This window comes from Oryza sativa, chromosome 8 (assembly GCF_034140825.1).
Source record: "Oryza sativa Japonica Group chromosome 8, ASM3414082v1".
Taxonomy (NCBI): domain Eukaryota; kingdom Viridiplantae; phylum Streptophyta; class Magnoliopsida; order Poales; family Poaceae; genus Oryza; species Oryza sativa.
This window is the reverse complement of record NC_089042.1, coordinates 1,142,457-1,159,617: the sequence shown is the minus strand read 5'-3', so window position 1 is coordinate 1,159,617 and position 17,161 is coordinate 1,142,457. Positions and strand designations below refer to the sequence as shown.

The window sequence follows — 17,161 nt, the reverse complement described above, 5'->3', positions numbered from 1 at the left end:
CCGAAGGTCAATTGCATTCAAGTGTGCACTCGCTTATCTCTTCCACATCATCTGCTCCTTACGTTAACAAACAAAGCAAGTATGGTGTAGTTTTAAATTGAAATTAAGGTTGAGAAAAAAATAATTATACCGTTACTCATTGAATGAGGTGAAAGTATGGTGTAGTTTTAAATTGAAATTAAGGTTGAGAAAAAAATAATTATACCGTTACTCATTGAATGAGGTGATAGATGTGATTAGTACTTCAAAAATATTTATATTATGTACAAAACTAGCTGGTTGGTCCGCGCAATTGCGCAGCTAGCACCCAAACAAAATCATATATTCTTTTAGTATGATTTTACTTAAAATTTATTAAATAGCTATCTCATTGTCTTAAGACTTTGAAAGACCAAACCTTATCATCCTCGTGTTTCTAATTATATAGTTTTTAAAAGTCACACCAGTTACTATCCCTTATGTCATCTCCTTCTTTATTTGCTTACTCGATTTATTACTATTTCTATTCATTCTTATTAGAACCTTAAAAATTGGATTTTATAGTTTTTAGAGTTTATTGTCACGTTGGGTTTCGTTTTTATAATTTCTAGATGTCCCGTCGAACATTAACATTATACTACTCTACGGCCTGTCCACTGTCTCTTCTCTTTATTGTCATTGAGATTTTAAAAATCAAAGATAATTATCATTTGGGTTCATTTTTACTTTCTAAAAGTCCCGCCAAACCATCAGCAGCTTTGCCATTGTACTCCTCTACGGCTCGCTCACTGCCTCCCTTCTTTATTCTCATTGAGATTTTAAAATCGAACATGATTATCATTGTTTTTTTTACTTTTTAAAAGTTCTGAACCTTTAAAAATTGGACTTGTAGTTTTATTTTTTATAATTTTTAGAAGTCCCATCAAACGATGCCACTATGCCCCTCTACAGCCTGTCTGCTGCCTACTCTTATTGTCACTGTGATTCTAAAAATTGAACATAACTATCGTTGGTATTCATTTTTTTATTTTCTAGAAGTCCCATCAACCGTCGGCGACTCTGCAATTATACTCTTGTACACTCCGCCCGCTGTTTCTCCTTTTTATTGTCACTGAGATTTTAAAAATCGAATATGATTATCAATGGGGTTTTTTTTTACTTTCTAGAAGTCCCGGCAACCGCCTTACTTGTTTGCTTTACGGCATGCCTGACGTCCCTCCTTTTAATCGTCATTAGTATTCTATTTGGTTTTTTATTAACAATTTTTATATATCGTATCAACCGCCACCACTTTACTCCTTTATAGGCCTGTTACTTAATTTTATCTCATCATGTGTTTTAGATGGTATTTTCTTTCAATAGTCTTTATTTTTAGCACAAATTTTAATTATTTATAAATTGTATTCCTAATTGAAATCTTATTTTTCCTTTTCAAATTTCATAATTTATTTTTAAAAAAATTAGTTAATAACGTATTGTGTTCTTTTAATGTTTTTATTTTTTTTATTTTCAATTTCAGTTGTTTCAAAATTGTATTTCTACTTGAACTCTCTTTTAGTTTTTCTAATTTTGGATATTATTTTATTTTTTTTCAAAATTTTAATTAATCTTGTATTGGGTTCTTATATGGATTCTTCTTTCAATATTGCTTATTTTTAATTCCGAATTTCAGCTAATTTTAAATTGTATTCCTACTTGAACTCTTCTTTTATTTTCTTTTTTCTAATTTCGGATTTATTTTTATTTTTATTTTGAGTTTAATTAATCTCGTATTGGGTTCTTATATGGACTCTTCTTTTAATATTTCTTATTTTTAATTTCGAATTTCAGCTATTTTTAAATTGTATTCCTACTTAGACTCTCCTTTCCTTTTCTAATTTTGGATTTTATTTTATTTTTATTTCGAATTTTGATTAATCTTGTATTGGGTTCTTATATGGAACTTCTTTCAATATTGCTTATTTTTAATTCCGAATTTCAGCTATTTTTAAATCGTATTTCTACTTGGACTCTCCTTTTCTTTTTTTTCTTTTTCTCCGATTAATGTGGGAATTTCTAGCCCCACAGCGAACGTGGTGCCTCCTTTCAAAGCTGTTTTAATAATATAACTAGCTGGGTGGCCCACGCAATTGCGCGGCTAGCAACAAAATAATATTTTTCGGTATGATTTTACTTAAAATTTATTAAATATCTATCTCATTGTCTTAAGACTTTGAAAAACCAAACATTATCATCCACGTATTTCTAATTATATAATTTTTAAAAGTCACAACAGCTGCTACCCCTTACTTCTATCATATACTTCTTTATTTGCTTGCTCGATGTACCACTATTTTTATTCATTCTCTTTGAAACCTTTAAAAATTGAATCTTAGTTTTTAGAGGTTATTGTCTCGCTGAGTTTCATTTTTATAATTTCTAGAAGTCCTGTCAAAGGCTGCCATTATACTTCTCTACGGCCCGTCCACTGTCTTTTCTCTTTTATTATCGTTGGGATTTTAAAAATCGAACATAATTATCATTCAGGTTCATTTTTTACTTTCTAAAAGTCCCACCAAACCGTTAGCGGCTTTGCCATTGTACTCCTTTATGGCTCGCCCGTTGTCTCCATTCTTTATTGTCATTGAGATTTTAAAATTGAATATGATTATCATTAGGTTTTTTTTTACTTTTTAGAAGTTCTGGACCTTAATTGGACCTTGTAGTTTTTAGAGTTTATTTTCTTTTTGGGTTTCATTTTTTGTAACTTTTAGAAGTCCCGTCAAACGATGCCGGTATACTCCTCTACGGCCCATATGCCGCCCACTCTTTATTGTCATTGTGATTCTAAAAATCGAATATAACTATCGTTGGAATTTATTTTTTTTATTTTCTAGAGGTCCCGCCAACCATCGGCGGCTTCTCCTTTTTATTATTATTGAGATTTTAAAAATCAAATATGATTATAAATGGGGTTTATTTTTTTACTTTCTAGAAGTCCCGGCAATCACCTTGCTCGTTTGCTTCACGGCATGCCTGTTGTCCCTCCTTTTAATCGTCATTAAGATTCTATTTGGTGTTTTATTAACAATTTTTATATGTACTATCAACCGCTACCACTCTACTTCTTTATAGGCTTGTTACTTAATTTATCTCGTCATATGTTTTAGATGGTCTTTTCTTTCAATAGTCTTTATTTTTTATCACCAATTTTAGTTATTTATAAATTGTATTCCTAATTAAAATCTTTTTTCTTTTTATAATTTCAGAATTTATTTTTTAAAAACCTTTTTTATTTTAATATTTTAATATTTTTTATTTTTGAATTTCATGTGTTTCAAAATTGTATTCCTACTTGAACTCTCTTTTAATTTTCTAATTTTGGATATTATTTTATTTTTTATTCTGAATTTTAATTAATCTTGTATTGGGTTCTTATATGGACTCTTCTCTCAATATTGCTTATTTTTAATTCCGAATTTTAGTTAATTTTAAATTGTATTCCTACTTGAACTCTTCTTTTCTTTTTGCTAATTTCAGATTTTATTTTTATTTCGAATATTAATTAATCTTGTATTGGGTTCTTATATGGACTCTTCTCTCAATATTCCTTATTTTTAATTCCGAATTTCAGTTATTTTAAATTGTATTCCTACTTGTACTCTCCTTTTCTTTTCTAATTTCAGATTTTATTTTATTTTTATTCTATATTTTGATTAATCTCGTATTAGGTTCTTATACGGACTCTTCTTTCCATATTGCTTTTTTTTTTAATTTCGAATTTCAGCTGTTTTTAAACTGTATTTCTATTTGGACTCTCCTTTTCTTTTTCTCCGATTAATGTGAGAATTTCTAGCCCTCACAGCGAACGTGGTGCCTCCTTTCAAGGCTGTTTTAATAATATAATAGATAGATTTGAATTCTGTGATGGGCGCCAACTTGGGGCTCAATTAAGATATGTAATGTTATCTCAATTGGGTCTAAATTATGGCCCGTCACTGATAGGTGTCATCCGTGACGGGTCTGAGTTTTATGCCCGTCTAACATGTCTGTGCGGTCATATCTCAATCGGACGATATTTTGGCCCGTCACAGATGACTCATTCGTGACAGCCCACTAATTTCAGGCATGTTAGAGGCTGTCATAGATGGAATGTTCTTTACTAGTGTTTCAAATTGCTCAACAATGTGTTTTTTTAAAAAAAGTTTCTATGCGAAAGTTGCTTAAAAAAACATATATATCAATATGACTTTATCCTGCCTTATCCTATATCATCTCAATATTACTTGTAAAATTAATCATTGATAGTATGTTTAATGCGCTGCCGTAAGGTGAAAACCTTATTACTACGAGCAAAGATAGAAATTATACTATATATCTCATGCGAGCCAGTCGTGGAGATTGAATTTGTATGGTTTAAAACTCTTTGTATGTCAATATATATATTGTATCTAAGTGTGAATGTTGATGTGGATAATGTGTATGATTTTATTAAAACTATGTATGTTAATGTTTAGTAAACGTGAATGTGGTTGTAAATTTGTAATGTGATGATATGTATGTGTGCGGATAAGAAATCTACTAATTTTTGTGTATGGGGGTGCATTGTTGCATAGTAACTGAATTTTCTTTTCCAATATTCCAACAGCGCATGCAAAAATTATTTTCACATGTGGCTGCCTTAAGAAATAGCCTATAAAAACATTCTTTTTTGAAGGAAGCTCTAGATATTCGGTCGTGTAAAGTTTTTTTTTACGTGCCGTTTTCTTATACACCTGATTTTTGCAGGTGCTCGGGTAGAGGCAGGTCAAGAAATACCCATCTAAAAGGGTTGTCACCTGAAGAGATGTTTTCTCGACGGTACTGTATGGAACAGTGAAAGTAAATGACAAAATGCCTAAGTATGGGGGAAACTGTTTTAAACACTCGGGTGAATGTCCACCCGTTTCTTGCATGTCATCTAAATAGTTTATGAAAAATTTTCAAAAAAATTGACATGCATTATAGGTTAATATGTAATATATCATCTCACAAACATGCAAGTTTAAATTCGACTTCTACAAATTATAACAAAAATAACAAATTTGACTATGAATATACGGATAATTGGATACAAGCCACTGCAAATATGGGTGCTCCCTCCATTTGATATATATTATAAGCCGTTTTGATTTTTTTAAATCAAACATCTTTGACTAAATTTATAGAATAATTTAGCAATATCTACGACACTAAATTAGTCTCATTAAATATAACATTGAATATATATAGTTCGATAATATGTTTGTTTTGTATTAGAAATGCTGTTATATTTTTCAAGAAAACTTGTCAAACTTAAAAAAGTTTGATTAGAAAAAAAAGACTTAAAACATGAAACGGATCGATGGAGTATACTAAACTTATGTGAAAGAAAGAGATAAAGAAAAATGAGAAGTATTAGCTCTCATGTAAGAGCTAACTATAGTATTAAAAAATAGTGGGGAAATGCTTTTTACTCCCGGTTGGTAACCCCCTTTAGTCCCGGTTCAAATAACCGGGAATAAAGATCGATCTTTAGTTCCGGTTGGTAACCCCATATAGTCTCTATTTTCCAATCGGGAGTAAGAATATGAGACTAAATATCGCTATCTTTAGTCCCGGTTCAAATAACCGGGACTAAAGTTTTTTTCTTTTTTTTCTATTTTGTGTATCTCACGCCCATTATCTCAAATCATTCACAGCAATATAGTCATCCCAAATCACTCACAGCAACATAGTTCATTCACAACAACACAGATCGAATCACATATTCAACACATATCACACAACAACAACACAGATCGAATCACACATTCAACACAGATCGAATCATTCATTAAGGAAAAAAGAAAGAAAAGAAAAAATGCACGCCGCAGCGCCGGCCTCCACCGCCTGTCGTCGCACCGGCCACAGCCGGGCGTGGCCCTCCACACGAGGCCACCGCCGCCGCCGCCGCCAGGCCGCCTCCGCCGCCGTGCGAGGCCGCCGCCCAGTCGCCGCCAAATCGTCCCCTCCGCGAGGCCGCCTGAGAATGGGGAGGAGAGGGGAGGAGGAGATGAGGAAGAGGAAGAGATGGGGTGAATGAGGAGAGAAGAAGGAAGATGAGGAGATGGGGTGGAGAGGAGGAAGAGATAAAGGGAGGAGGAGATAGAACTTATTAATTACCATGCACCTCCTCCTCGATCTCACGCGCACGCCTCGTCCTCTCCGCCCATGCCGATCTTTTTTCCCGGTTGGTGTTACTAACCAGGACTAAAAATAATAAAGGGGTCTGACACCGCCTATCTTTTTTGAACCGGGACTGAAAATAATCTTTAATCTCGGTTGGTAACACCAATAGAGACTAAAGATCAAAAAGTAGCTCTAACCTTTTGAACCAAGACTAAAGATTATCTTTACTCCCAGTTTTTATTGCAACTGGGACTATTGTGGAATTTGGTCGACTGATCAAAGATAGTTTTTCCAGTAGTGAAACTTGCTCCAAAATATTTACATTCAATTCATGATGAGAGAAAGAGATAGAGGAGAAAATAAAACTAATATTTTATTTAACCTATTATACATGTTAGCTTTAATATAAACTAATAATCAATAGTTAGCTACTTTCTTTGTTTCATATGATAAGTCGTTTTTATTTTTTTTTCTAAGTAAAACTTTTTTAAGTTTGACTTTTATAGAACAATTTAGTAATATCTACGACACTAAATTAGTCTCATTAAATATATCATTGAATATAGTTCGATAATATGTTTATTTTGTATTAGAAATATTATATTTTTCAAGAAACCTTGTCAAACTTAAAAGAGTTTTACTAGAAAAAAAAAGTCTTGCAACATGAAACTGATGGAGTATATTATTAAAGTTGCTCTAACGTCTCTACGCTAAGACCAAGGAAACCAAATCGACTCGGCGTGCACATGCACCTGAACTGATTTAATCTCTCAATGAATTGATTGGTGCACAACATTTGTTGTTAAGGTCATTCCCAACCTAATGATTAGGATGGTGTCTATAGTATTAAATAAGCTGCCACCTAGAATGAAAAATAATATGGCAAGTGAATAAATAAGGAAAGAGAAGGAAACCATGTCTTGCATGAGACATGGTTTCTACACAATATCCAAGACATCATGTGAGATAAGTAGCATTTAATTTAAGTATGGAATAGTGATGTTTGCATTGAAAGAGTAGTGTCTAGTACTAGTTTTTTGATGATGTGGAGTTTATAGAAACTATGTTAGTGTCATGGATTGGGGATGGCCTAATACCCCCTCCATCCAATCAGCATGCACCTCAACGGATTTAATTCGTATGCATCTCAAGTTCTCAACGCATGGTACTCCAACAGACTCCGCATGGAGTAGCATGCGAGGCATTTACTTCAGTTTATACGCTGGTCAATTGGGAATTAATATTTGGAATTTGGTTAGGCGCTGTTCAAAACAGAATATATCGCGCTAGGGGCCGGGGAGCAAATTGATATGCTGTCATTCCGAGTGCATTTTGTGAACTTCATATTTAGCACACTTGCATATCGTATCATTTTAATACCTACAAGTTCTAGAAGAATGGTAATTTAGAATTGGTTTTTGAACTTTATATTTGCAACACTTGCAGCTTAGTTTATTCATGTGATATTCAAAAGCAGATTCATGTACTATTGAGCAAGACGATGCGTTGTTCAAATTATGCCTAGAAGTCTGCGGCGTAATATATATCTAAAACCAAAGGAAGTATCTGGTGTGGGAGTGTCTACGGTACTCCGAACTCCAAAGTCCACTACACTGAACAGCAAACAAATTTATGAACAAGCGAGACTATGGTTGTATTTGGAGAAGATTAGAGATATGGCCAATTTATAAGAATCTGGAAAAGTTAAGTTTTCCATCTTATGATTTCTTTTTTTTTCTTAATGAATTGGCGAGCCGCCAATTTCATTGAATAAAGGAGTAAAACTGTACAGGCACAAGGCACAAGAAAGAAAAAAGTACAGGCTCAAGGTCTTTGGCCCGAGATTGTTACAACGTACTCCCTCCGGTTTGAGATTAACTGATGTTTTGGACATCATGGCAAATACCAATGACAGTATTAATTAGATCCATATTTCCTGTTATACCCCTCATTAATACTCCAATCAGCAGTTACTTTTTTCTGTTTGCATGCATGCATGAGAGGTATTCTGGAGAAATAGAAGGGAGAGAGTAGTGGAGAAAGCTAAAACGTAAATTAAACTCAAACCTGAGGGAGTAACCCATAACATCAATTAATCTCAAACCGGAGGGAGTAAGCCAGCTGCGAGGTGTTTCACTCCCTCCAAGGCCCATTCTGGCCTCTTCCTTCATTTTGATTATTATACCGGTCGTCGGGAGCTCTTTTTGCTAGAAGACCTTGCGGTTCCTTTCGTTCCAAATCACCCAGGCGACTAGCAGCATTAGCGTCCGTAGGGCCTTTTTTGGTGCTTCACTGGTGTTGTAGTAGCCTCCCACCACTCGAGGAGCGTTGATGTTTATTGCCATTTGCGTTGGCTTTAGTAGTTTGCATGTCGCCCAGTCTGCTATTGCCGCCCAAATTCTCCTCACGTATATACATCCCACCAGGAGGTGGTGGGCCGTCTCTTGGCTCCTTTGCCAAGTAGTTATGCATTGTAGGCCGAAGCCGTCGTGTATTCGCCGTGGCTAGTTAGTTTCCATGTGATCTTGTCCTCTTCGTGTTCCGTCAATTATAGGTTGTGGACAACACCCCAGACATTGACGAGTTGGCTAATTAGCTCCGTCGTCCAACCTGAGCTTGTCAGTAGGTTGAGGTCAACCAACCATTGGTCGGATTGCGACGCTTGTTGTAGACTTGCGCTCTTTTTCTTAGTAGTCGCGTAGACCAGCGGTGTTATATCCTTTAGGCGTCGCCCCTGGTACCAAGCCAATCCCAGAAAACCTTATTTTGGCTCCTCTCCAATTGTTAAGGTCATCGCCGCTGCGAAGAGGAATTTATCGGTGTCGTCTTATGGTGTTCCTGATCCCACCCATGCTTTTTCTGGTGACCTCCACTCATGCCAGAACCATCTGAGATGTAATGCTCTTGCAAACTTTTTCAAGGTTTAGGATGCCCAGCCCTCCAGCATGTCTAGTTGATTTTATATTTCCCTCCTGTCAAAGCTTCTCTGCCGGCCCAGAGGAACTTCCTTCTCTGCTTGTCAAGGATCTCGACTTATTCTTTGGAAGCTTTCAGGCCCGTCAGGAGGAAGTCAGGTTGTGATGTGAGGATCGACTTTACCAAGGTAGATAGTCCCGCCAGTCCATTATGTTTCCCCCGCCACCCTGCTATGCAGTTCATCGATTTATCATAAAGCGGTTGGAGGTCTCTTCTTTGTAGCCGCCTAGCTGTCAGAGGAAGTCCTAGGTACTTCATTGGGAAGTTGGTTGTGGTAGCTGGCGTGCCCTATAGGACGTCATCTAAGTCCAAATTGTCACACCTGATCAGGACTACGTGGGACTAGCTTTTGCAGGTTTGTGCATAATCTAGTCGATTGTCCAAAGCGGTTGAGCAACTCAGCGAACGCGCATACATCCTCCTTGATCGTGTTTATGAAGACCGCCGCGTCGTCAGCACACATGGATGTGCGGAAATGCACTGCCCTACCTCACAACTTGCTTAAGATTCATGTTTTAGTGGTCTTGTCTAGCATACACTGGAGTGGATCTATTGCCAGGATGAAGAGGAAAGGGAATAGCGGGTCACCATGTCGTATACCCTTGACATGCCTGATTGTTTCGAATAGTTATAGTTTCTCCAAATATAGACTGTTTTGAGGAGTTAAAAATTCTGAAAAAAGAAAAACTACAACAGATAGAGACTCTCCAAACATATCTGTATGTCTGGCGCTTGGAGGCAGGTCACTCCAGCAGGATCCACCTACCAGATACGGCTCACAAGCCACGTATCTGTATCGGATACTTCATCGGATACGGATACGTATCAGATACGCTCCGATACGTATCCCTAATTACCACGATATAAAATAAAGAAAATTACTTGGATACTTCTCCGATACGTTCCCCATACTTCTGAACTAACGAACCCACGCTCGCAGCATAGAAGCGCAGATCCAATCCTCCTGCAGCGCCGCTTGCATCGCTACCAGGGGCACACTGCACAGGGCCTCCACGGGTTGGCCACCGGGTTCCGCCGCCGCTCGCCACCTGAGGAGTAGGGCCTCCACCGCCAGCCGTGCATCGCGTCGCCACCCCTGGTCCCCTGGGCGCAGGGCCTCCGCCGTCGGTAGTCGCGGCATCTCCGTCACCAGGCGTAGCTTCTCCGCCGGCTACCAAGCCCAACGCGTACAGTCCATCATCACCGGCTATTTGGTTCTTTCCTCTTTTCCTGGTTGTTTTGTTATGTGTTTTTCCTTGTCATTTAGATCCGGTGAATTTTAGAATTGGAATCTTAACCACTTATCTAGCACTAGTATGTACTGCTAGCGCGGCTACAGATTCATCAGGATCACTTGTGACCAGGCATGGGAGCATATTATTTACGAGGGGCAAGCTACATGATGAGCTTGATCTCCTGGGATAGTACTATTAAAAGATCTGGTGCATGGGACCTGTCTAGGATGTAGCTCTTTCAACCACATCGCTGGCTATGAATGCAAGCAGCTCTTGAACTTCTATTGAGTTGAACTTATATCCGGAACAAGTTTTATTCTAATTATCTCTAATGATGTCATGTAATTTGTATAACTCTATTTGCAGGCTTATAGTTATTTATGTGTTATGTTTTTCCTTTGTATTTTTTATTTTTTTAAATATATATAGACGTATCCCCGTATCGGTGTTTTTAAGAAAATGACGTGTCCTCGTATTCCCGTATCGTGTATCCGTATCCCCATATCAGGGTAACATAGGGATCCACTTCATGCTCAACTTCAGCTGCACATGTTGTAGTACTATTATTATCATTTGCTTTCTAAACCTTCCCTGGTAGTGTACTACTAGTAATGTGCAAATTGATTGCCGTTAAGTCATTTTAATGAGGCGCAATTGGGCAAGGCTGATCGATCGTACTAGAGCTATAGGTAGAGCTACTCTTTTCTAAACTTCTTTAAAAAAAACTCTAATGTTGATGGTGAGCAATGAATCTATCACCAGCCATCCCACTGCCACGTGGATCCATAAGTAGTGAGGTAGGTGAATTTCAGTCCTTTCCTCAACTCCAAACCACCAAACAAGGAAAATTTATCTCAATATGAGAGGCTATAAATGATGACCAATACTCCTTTTCCTTTCAAAATGTAAGACACAATAACCCTTAACTCAAACACTAAAAAATAATAATTATTATCTCCTAGTTTAGATGACAGACAGTTATAAGATAAATCAATAACGATATAACCCATACATTCCAAACCATCCTAGTTAAAAAAACACATGAAAATAATAACAAATGACCTCTACAAGTTCTAAGCAAAACTAATGCTAATCTAAAGCATAAACTAAAACTAAATTTCAATAGTGTGCAATAAAATGTGTAGTCCAAAAGTGCTACTCCTATCCCATACAAATCCATATCATTAAGTACCTAAAAGCCAAATTAAATATAAAAATGAGTAAAAATATACAGCAAGTACAGTACAGAACTAGTAAAACATACACAGGTTTAGTGGAATAAGGAACCAATATGCATTATAATTCATGCACTCAATAGAATTGGAGATCTTGAAGGTGAAGGTGAAGGATTTAAAACATAATTATTTAGTGGAGATAAGATACTAGTTAAGTGCATGCATGCATACATGCCTTATATTATGAAACATCTAAAAAATAGTTGTGCCTTTATATTATGAAATGGATGAAGTATGACCTAAGAATTTACGGTGGAAAAAATTTTCTTTTAATTTGTGAGGCTTTAAAATCTATGGTGGGGTTCTCTTTTTCAATTCTTGTTATAGTAAATTTCACTTAACCCTAAATATTATGATTTGAGTTGAATAAAACAGCATGAGTTTTAGCATGTGACACATAAGTTTAACAAAACACACTATTAATCATTTTAACTTTGATCTACCATACTTTTGAGTTCTACAATCACATCTCAAATTTATGGGTATTTTATCCATCAGATAAATCTTACATTCATGTAAGTAAAGTTTTTACAAAAATTTTAATATAGGAGCATGCCAAATTGATTATTGGAGTGGTTTTGTAAAACTTTAAAACCATAGTGCACGGGGTTATATGTCACGTAACAAAATCTTATGATCTTATATAACTTGGACTATAATAAGCTCCACGTGAGTATAATAAGGCTACAAATCACCCAAAATCACCGTTTCAGTACACCGTGTGAAGTCAAAGGGTTCCAAACTTCAATCCTGAGCTGGAGCTATATATGTCAACTAAAACTCAAGCTATCATTGATCTTTTCTATTATTTTTTTCCTTTTTTTGGGCACAGAATCTTTCAATTACTTTAATTTATGCTAGAATATAAAGTGAATTATCCCCTTTTTTTTCATCAGCAATATATATTTTTTTTGTTGTTGTTACCATCAACTACTCGTTTGTTTTGACTTTTGAGCTGAGCTGCCGCCTGCCGAAAGTACTATATATAGAACCGAGCAAGAAGCGTGCCATGCATCTACCCCGTAGCGAATTAGCAACTGATCGGAACTCTGTTAAGCTGCTAGCTCCGGGCAAGTTCGACCAATGGCTGCTAAGCCAAGCGCTGCCGAGGTAGCGGTGACCGTGACTCCGGTTACCCTTTCTGTTGCCGCTTGCTCCGGCAGGCATGTTGAATCAACTGAAACTGCTCTCGGCGCAGAGGTTCACCTCTGCATCAATAAAATCATGATTCATAGGTACTACTACCATGCAAATACTATTGCTAATGATTTCTTCATGCATCCACCATAAATGTCGAGCTAGCTATTAATGTTTAATTAACTTTTTTTTCCCTTTCTTGTATAAACAACACACGGAGTACATTCATGCTATATGTACTACTAGTACATTTCAACATTAGTACTAGTTTAGTAGCAGTAGTAGTGGTAGTAGTCAACAGCATACATTGCAAAAACACATGCATGCTACTAGAGAGAGAGTGTGTGTGTGTGACCATCGGTTTTTTATACATAATACATGTCCTAGGCTGTGTTCGGCATACCTGGTTCCCAACATGACTAGAGCGCACAGAAAACGGAGCGATCCATTGGCGCGTGATTAATTAAGTATTAGCTATTTTTTAAAAAAATAGATTAATTTGATTTTTTAAGCAACTTTCATATATAAACTTTTAAAAAAAACACAGTTTAGCAGTTTTAAAAACGTGCGTGTAGAAAACAAATGAGAGATGTTGGGAAGAAGGGATGCCGAACACAACCTTAGTCTTCCTGGTTTGGTGTGTTCACTTTAGTTCTTCACAATACGAACTAAAGCTTTTAGGTAACATAAATTACATCCCTAGATTTTTTTTTCGGGGCCATAAACAAATTACTATAACACTACGGCTTAAAAATTAATTTAACCCTTGATTTAACTTCCTTGCTAGTTCTACGACCACTCCAACCATCGTTGTACTTACTCTATAATTTAAGTGATTGTATGTTAAATATATAATATACTCCTATGTTCTTTCTCTTACAAAATTTACTATGTGCTTGTTGTCTTGAGGTACATGCATATGCATACATGCTTTATGACAAAAATAGTACTTTCCTTCTTGATAACTACATTGATATATAACTAATATACTTATTACTCCACCAAGACCACCACCCACATTGATTTTATATTTTAATTTTAAAAATTCAAACTTTGTAGATTTTTGATAAATATATAGTTAGTAAAATTAAATTTCATTTAATTAATGAAATTTAATTAGGGTACAAAACTATACCGATAAATTCATGTTTTAAGTATTTTATAAAAAATATTGGTTTTATGGCTGTCAAGAATATATATTACAAGAAATCAACGCTTTAAAGAATCTTAGGTACTATTCTTTTCTCATGAAGATAAAGATTTTACCTCGGTTTCTGTTAGCACGCTTTTCAAACTACAAAACGACGCGTTTTGTACGAAAACTTTCTATATGAAAGTTGCTTCAAAATATCAAATATATCCATTTTTCAAGTTTGTAATAATTAAAACTTAATTAATCACACGCTAATAGCTTTCTTGTTTTGCGTGCCCGCTTTTAATCTTCATCTTCAGAAGATTCAAACAAGACCTCAGATACTTTTAAAAATTAAAATGTGCATTATAAGAATCAACAGATTTATACGAAAGGGCCATATAAAAGAATGTACCTGTTGACGAGAAATCCGCGCTCGGCCGATAGTACCGGAACTGTGTTGGCACGGACTAAGTCGACGAAAACAACGGCCTGGGAGATCTGCTTAGCTCAAGTGTAGGTCCAAAGGTTGATGAGATACGTGCGTGCCAGACAGTTTGATCCTACAACTGACAAGAGATACAAATAGCAAATTAATAAGCCGATAGAGTAATTCTAACCGATGCCGATACCAGCCGATAGCGATAATATTTTGAGCTATCGGCTATATGGTTGATGTAGAATCTGACAATCAGTTGATGGTAATATAATGAAATAACAATATAATCCAGTAGAAACCAATCGGCTAACAATGAGTTGATCAAATAAGCACTGATCCAAAGGTTAAAGCATACATCGGCTGAAGATCCGATGCCATGAAATTCACAAGATTAGATAAACAGTAAAATCTTTGTTGTGATCGGCCAATCTAACTTGTATGTAATCCTTATAAGCCGTTGCAACATCCAGATAACTCATCGGCTGAAACCCCGATAAAACCTTTATTGGCAATCAAAAGCAGGCTAGGGACTATGGTTCTAAGCACGACTTAGTAGATCGAATGTATTGATGCAGCATTAAATGTGAAAAGAAACATAATATCTAGACAATCAAGCTGTTGACTGATTTTCAGGGTGGTAGTTGTCTAAGGTAATCTAATCTAGCAAGACGATTTAGCTGATACTGACAGAAACCCTAAAACGAGAGATAGCCGATAGAACTAAATTAAGATGCTAAAATTAGATTAACAGAGACTTCAGTGTAAGCTTAACAAGCCAGCTCGTGAGCTGCTCATTTAGCTCACTAGTATAAAATATCATCGTATCTTTATATACTTAATTACTCTTGTTAACTACTACTTAATTAGTCTTTTAGTTATAGTCAAACTATATATTTGTATTTAGTGATTTCTTTGCTAATTATTGTTTATTATTACGTTAATATATGATAAAATGGTAAATTTAAAATTGTACATGTAATACAAATGAGATATATATATATAGCTCGTTAATTAATGAGCATAACGAGCTTAACGAGCGAGCTGCGCTAGCTAGGATTTTTTTTAGAAGCACAATACAAACGCAGACACTCACAGCTTACACTTAGCTAGGATTTTAACTCGTTAAAGTTAACAACCCGAGCTGAACTGGGTTGTTATCCTTACCTATCTCCACTGCTTGACATTTTGTGTTCTTGTATGGGCTATAGGTTTCTAGGAGGACATCCAATTAATATAGGATAAACAAAGATTAATCACAAGAACTATGGTTGATGTGCACAAGCCCTGCATGTAGAAGCCAAAGGTGTAATTCATCTTCCATATCTGCAGGTATCCTGCGATTCTTCAAAATCTAAAAATGGATTACTACCGCTACTTCGTCCCGAGTGTTGTGGCAATTGGCCCCTACCACCATGGTGCACGCCACCTTCAGGAGGCGGAGAAGATCAAGTGGAGTGCCGTCTGCGATTTCTGCAAGAACACAGGGCACTCGGCAGATGAAGTATACTGGAAGATCCTCCCCATCGCAAGCGGTGCCCGAAGCTGCTACGAGGGCGATGCGGTAGTAGGCGTTCGAAAAGCCGAGTTTGCAGCTATGATGATACGCGATGGTTGTTTCTTGCTGCAATTTATGGCTCATATGTGCGATGTAGCCGTTGACCCATTGTTACAAACTTGGTTCGGCTCCAAGCAACCTAGCATCTTGAGGGACATGTTTATGCTGGAGAACCAGATCCCGTGGGTTGTGCTCGAGGCCCTGATGACCTTCATGCCCGTACCCGTGCCCGTGGATAACTTCATCTCTAATGCAGGGGCAAGTTTCAATGTCAGGTTGGATGATAACATTAATCCTTTCGACTTGAATGAAATTAGCTGCAAACCACATCTCCTTGGCCTCCTCCGATACTACCAATCAGGATTGAGCAAGCTTGGTGAAAGCAGCTGGGTCCTCAAGCGCCCTGAAGGGGTCACTACTGCACTGCGACAATCTAGCAGCGCCATCGAGCTTGCAGAAATCGGCATCGATGTTGTCGCCACCGAGGCGTCATGGTTCGCGGACATGAAAATAAGCAAAGGCCTCCTATTCGGCAAGCTCTCCATGCCACCGCTGGTCATGGACGACCTCAATGCATGCTGGCTCCTCAACATGGTGGCGCTCGAGTCTTACTTGGCATTTACTGGTAAGAATGACGTGCAAACGGTCAGCTCGTACATATCCCTCCTCGCGATGCTAATGAACCGGAAGGAAGAAGTACACGAGCTGCGGCTGAAGGGTATATTGCATGGCAAATTCAGTGACAAGTGCACGCTCAGTTTTCTGAAGAACCTTGCCGGGCTCATTAGCCTCCCCCCGCAACACGTATGCTTGCTGGCACATCTTGAGGCCTACCAGCGAAAAAGGTGGATGTGGATTCCCATACACAAGTTCCTCTACAACAACTACAGGATCATCGTCACCGTGTTCTCCGTCATCGGCGTTCTCGTCGGCATCTTCAAAACACTCGTCTCTATCGAGCAACAGATGCAGTTATAGTTAGCAAGCTAGCTGGCTTCATCGATCGGTACACACCGAGCTTTTACTTGAATTCTGAATTTCTGATAAATCTGCGCTTTTATAAGTACCATCATGCCATACTTCCATTCCATTACCTAATTCCTTTTTTTCCTTTTCAAGGCAAAATGCAGGAGTTTCTGCCTGTTTCATCTTAAGAAGAAGAGAGAAATCATTACACAAGCAATCCGCAGTCTCAGAAAGCTCCAAAAACAGGGAGTTATCCCAAACAGAACAATCAAAAACGCTGCTACAGCACAGGTAAAAAGGGGGATTAAGTCGGTTTAAATCCCTACTAAATATTTACCT

The 17,161-nt window shown here is 37.1% G+C and overlaps 1 protein-coding gene across 1 annotated transcript; it reads left to right on the top strand.

Annotated features, from left to right (window-relative positions):
- Positions 1-15,658: 15,658 nt before the first annotated feature.
- LOC112939885 (UPF0481 protein At3g47200) lies at positions 15,659-16,834 on the top strand. Its single transcript, XM_066303491.1, has 2 exons — positions 15,659-15,833; positions 15,954-16,834. Exons 1-2 carry the CDS (start codon positions 15,659-15,661, stop codon positions 16,832-16,834), a joined length of 1,056 nt encoding a protein of 351 aa, XP_066159588.1.
- The last annotated feature ends 327 nt before the right edge of the window (positions 16,835-17,161 follow it).

Bases quoted from the DNA above. Each gene is read 5' to 3' on its own strand.
- LOC112939885 (XM_066303491.1), top strand. From the start codon at position 15,659: ATGGATTACTACCGCTACTTCGTCCCGAGTGTTGTGGCAATTGGCCCC. The intron at 15,834-15,953 runs GTGCCCGAAGCT...TGTGCGATGTAG, and splicing joins GATCCTCCCCATCGCAAGCG to CCGTTGACCCATTGTTACAA.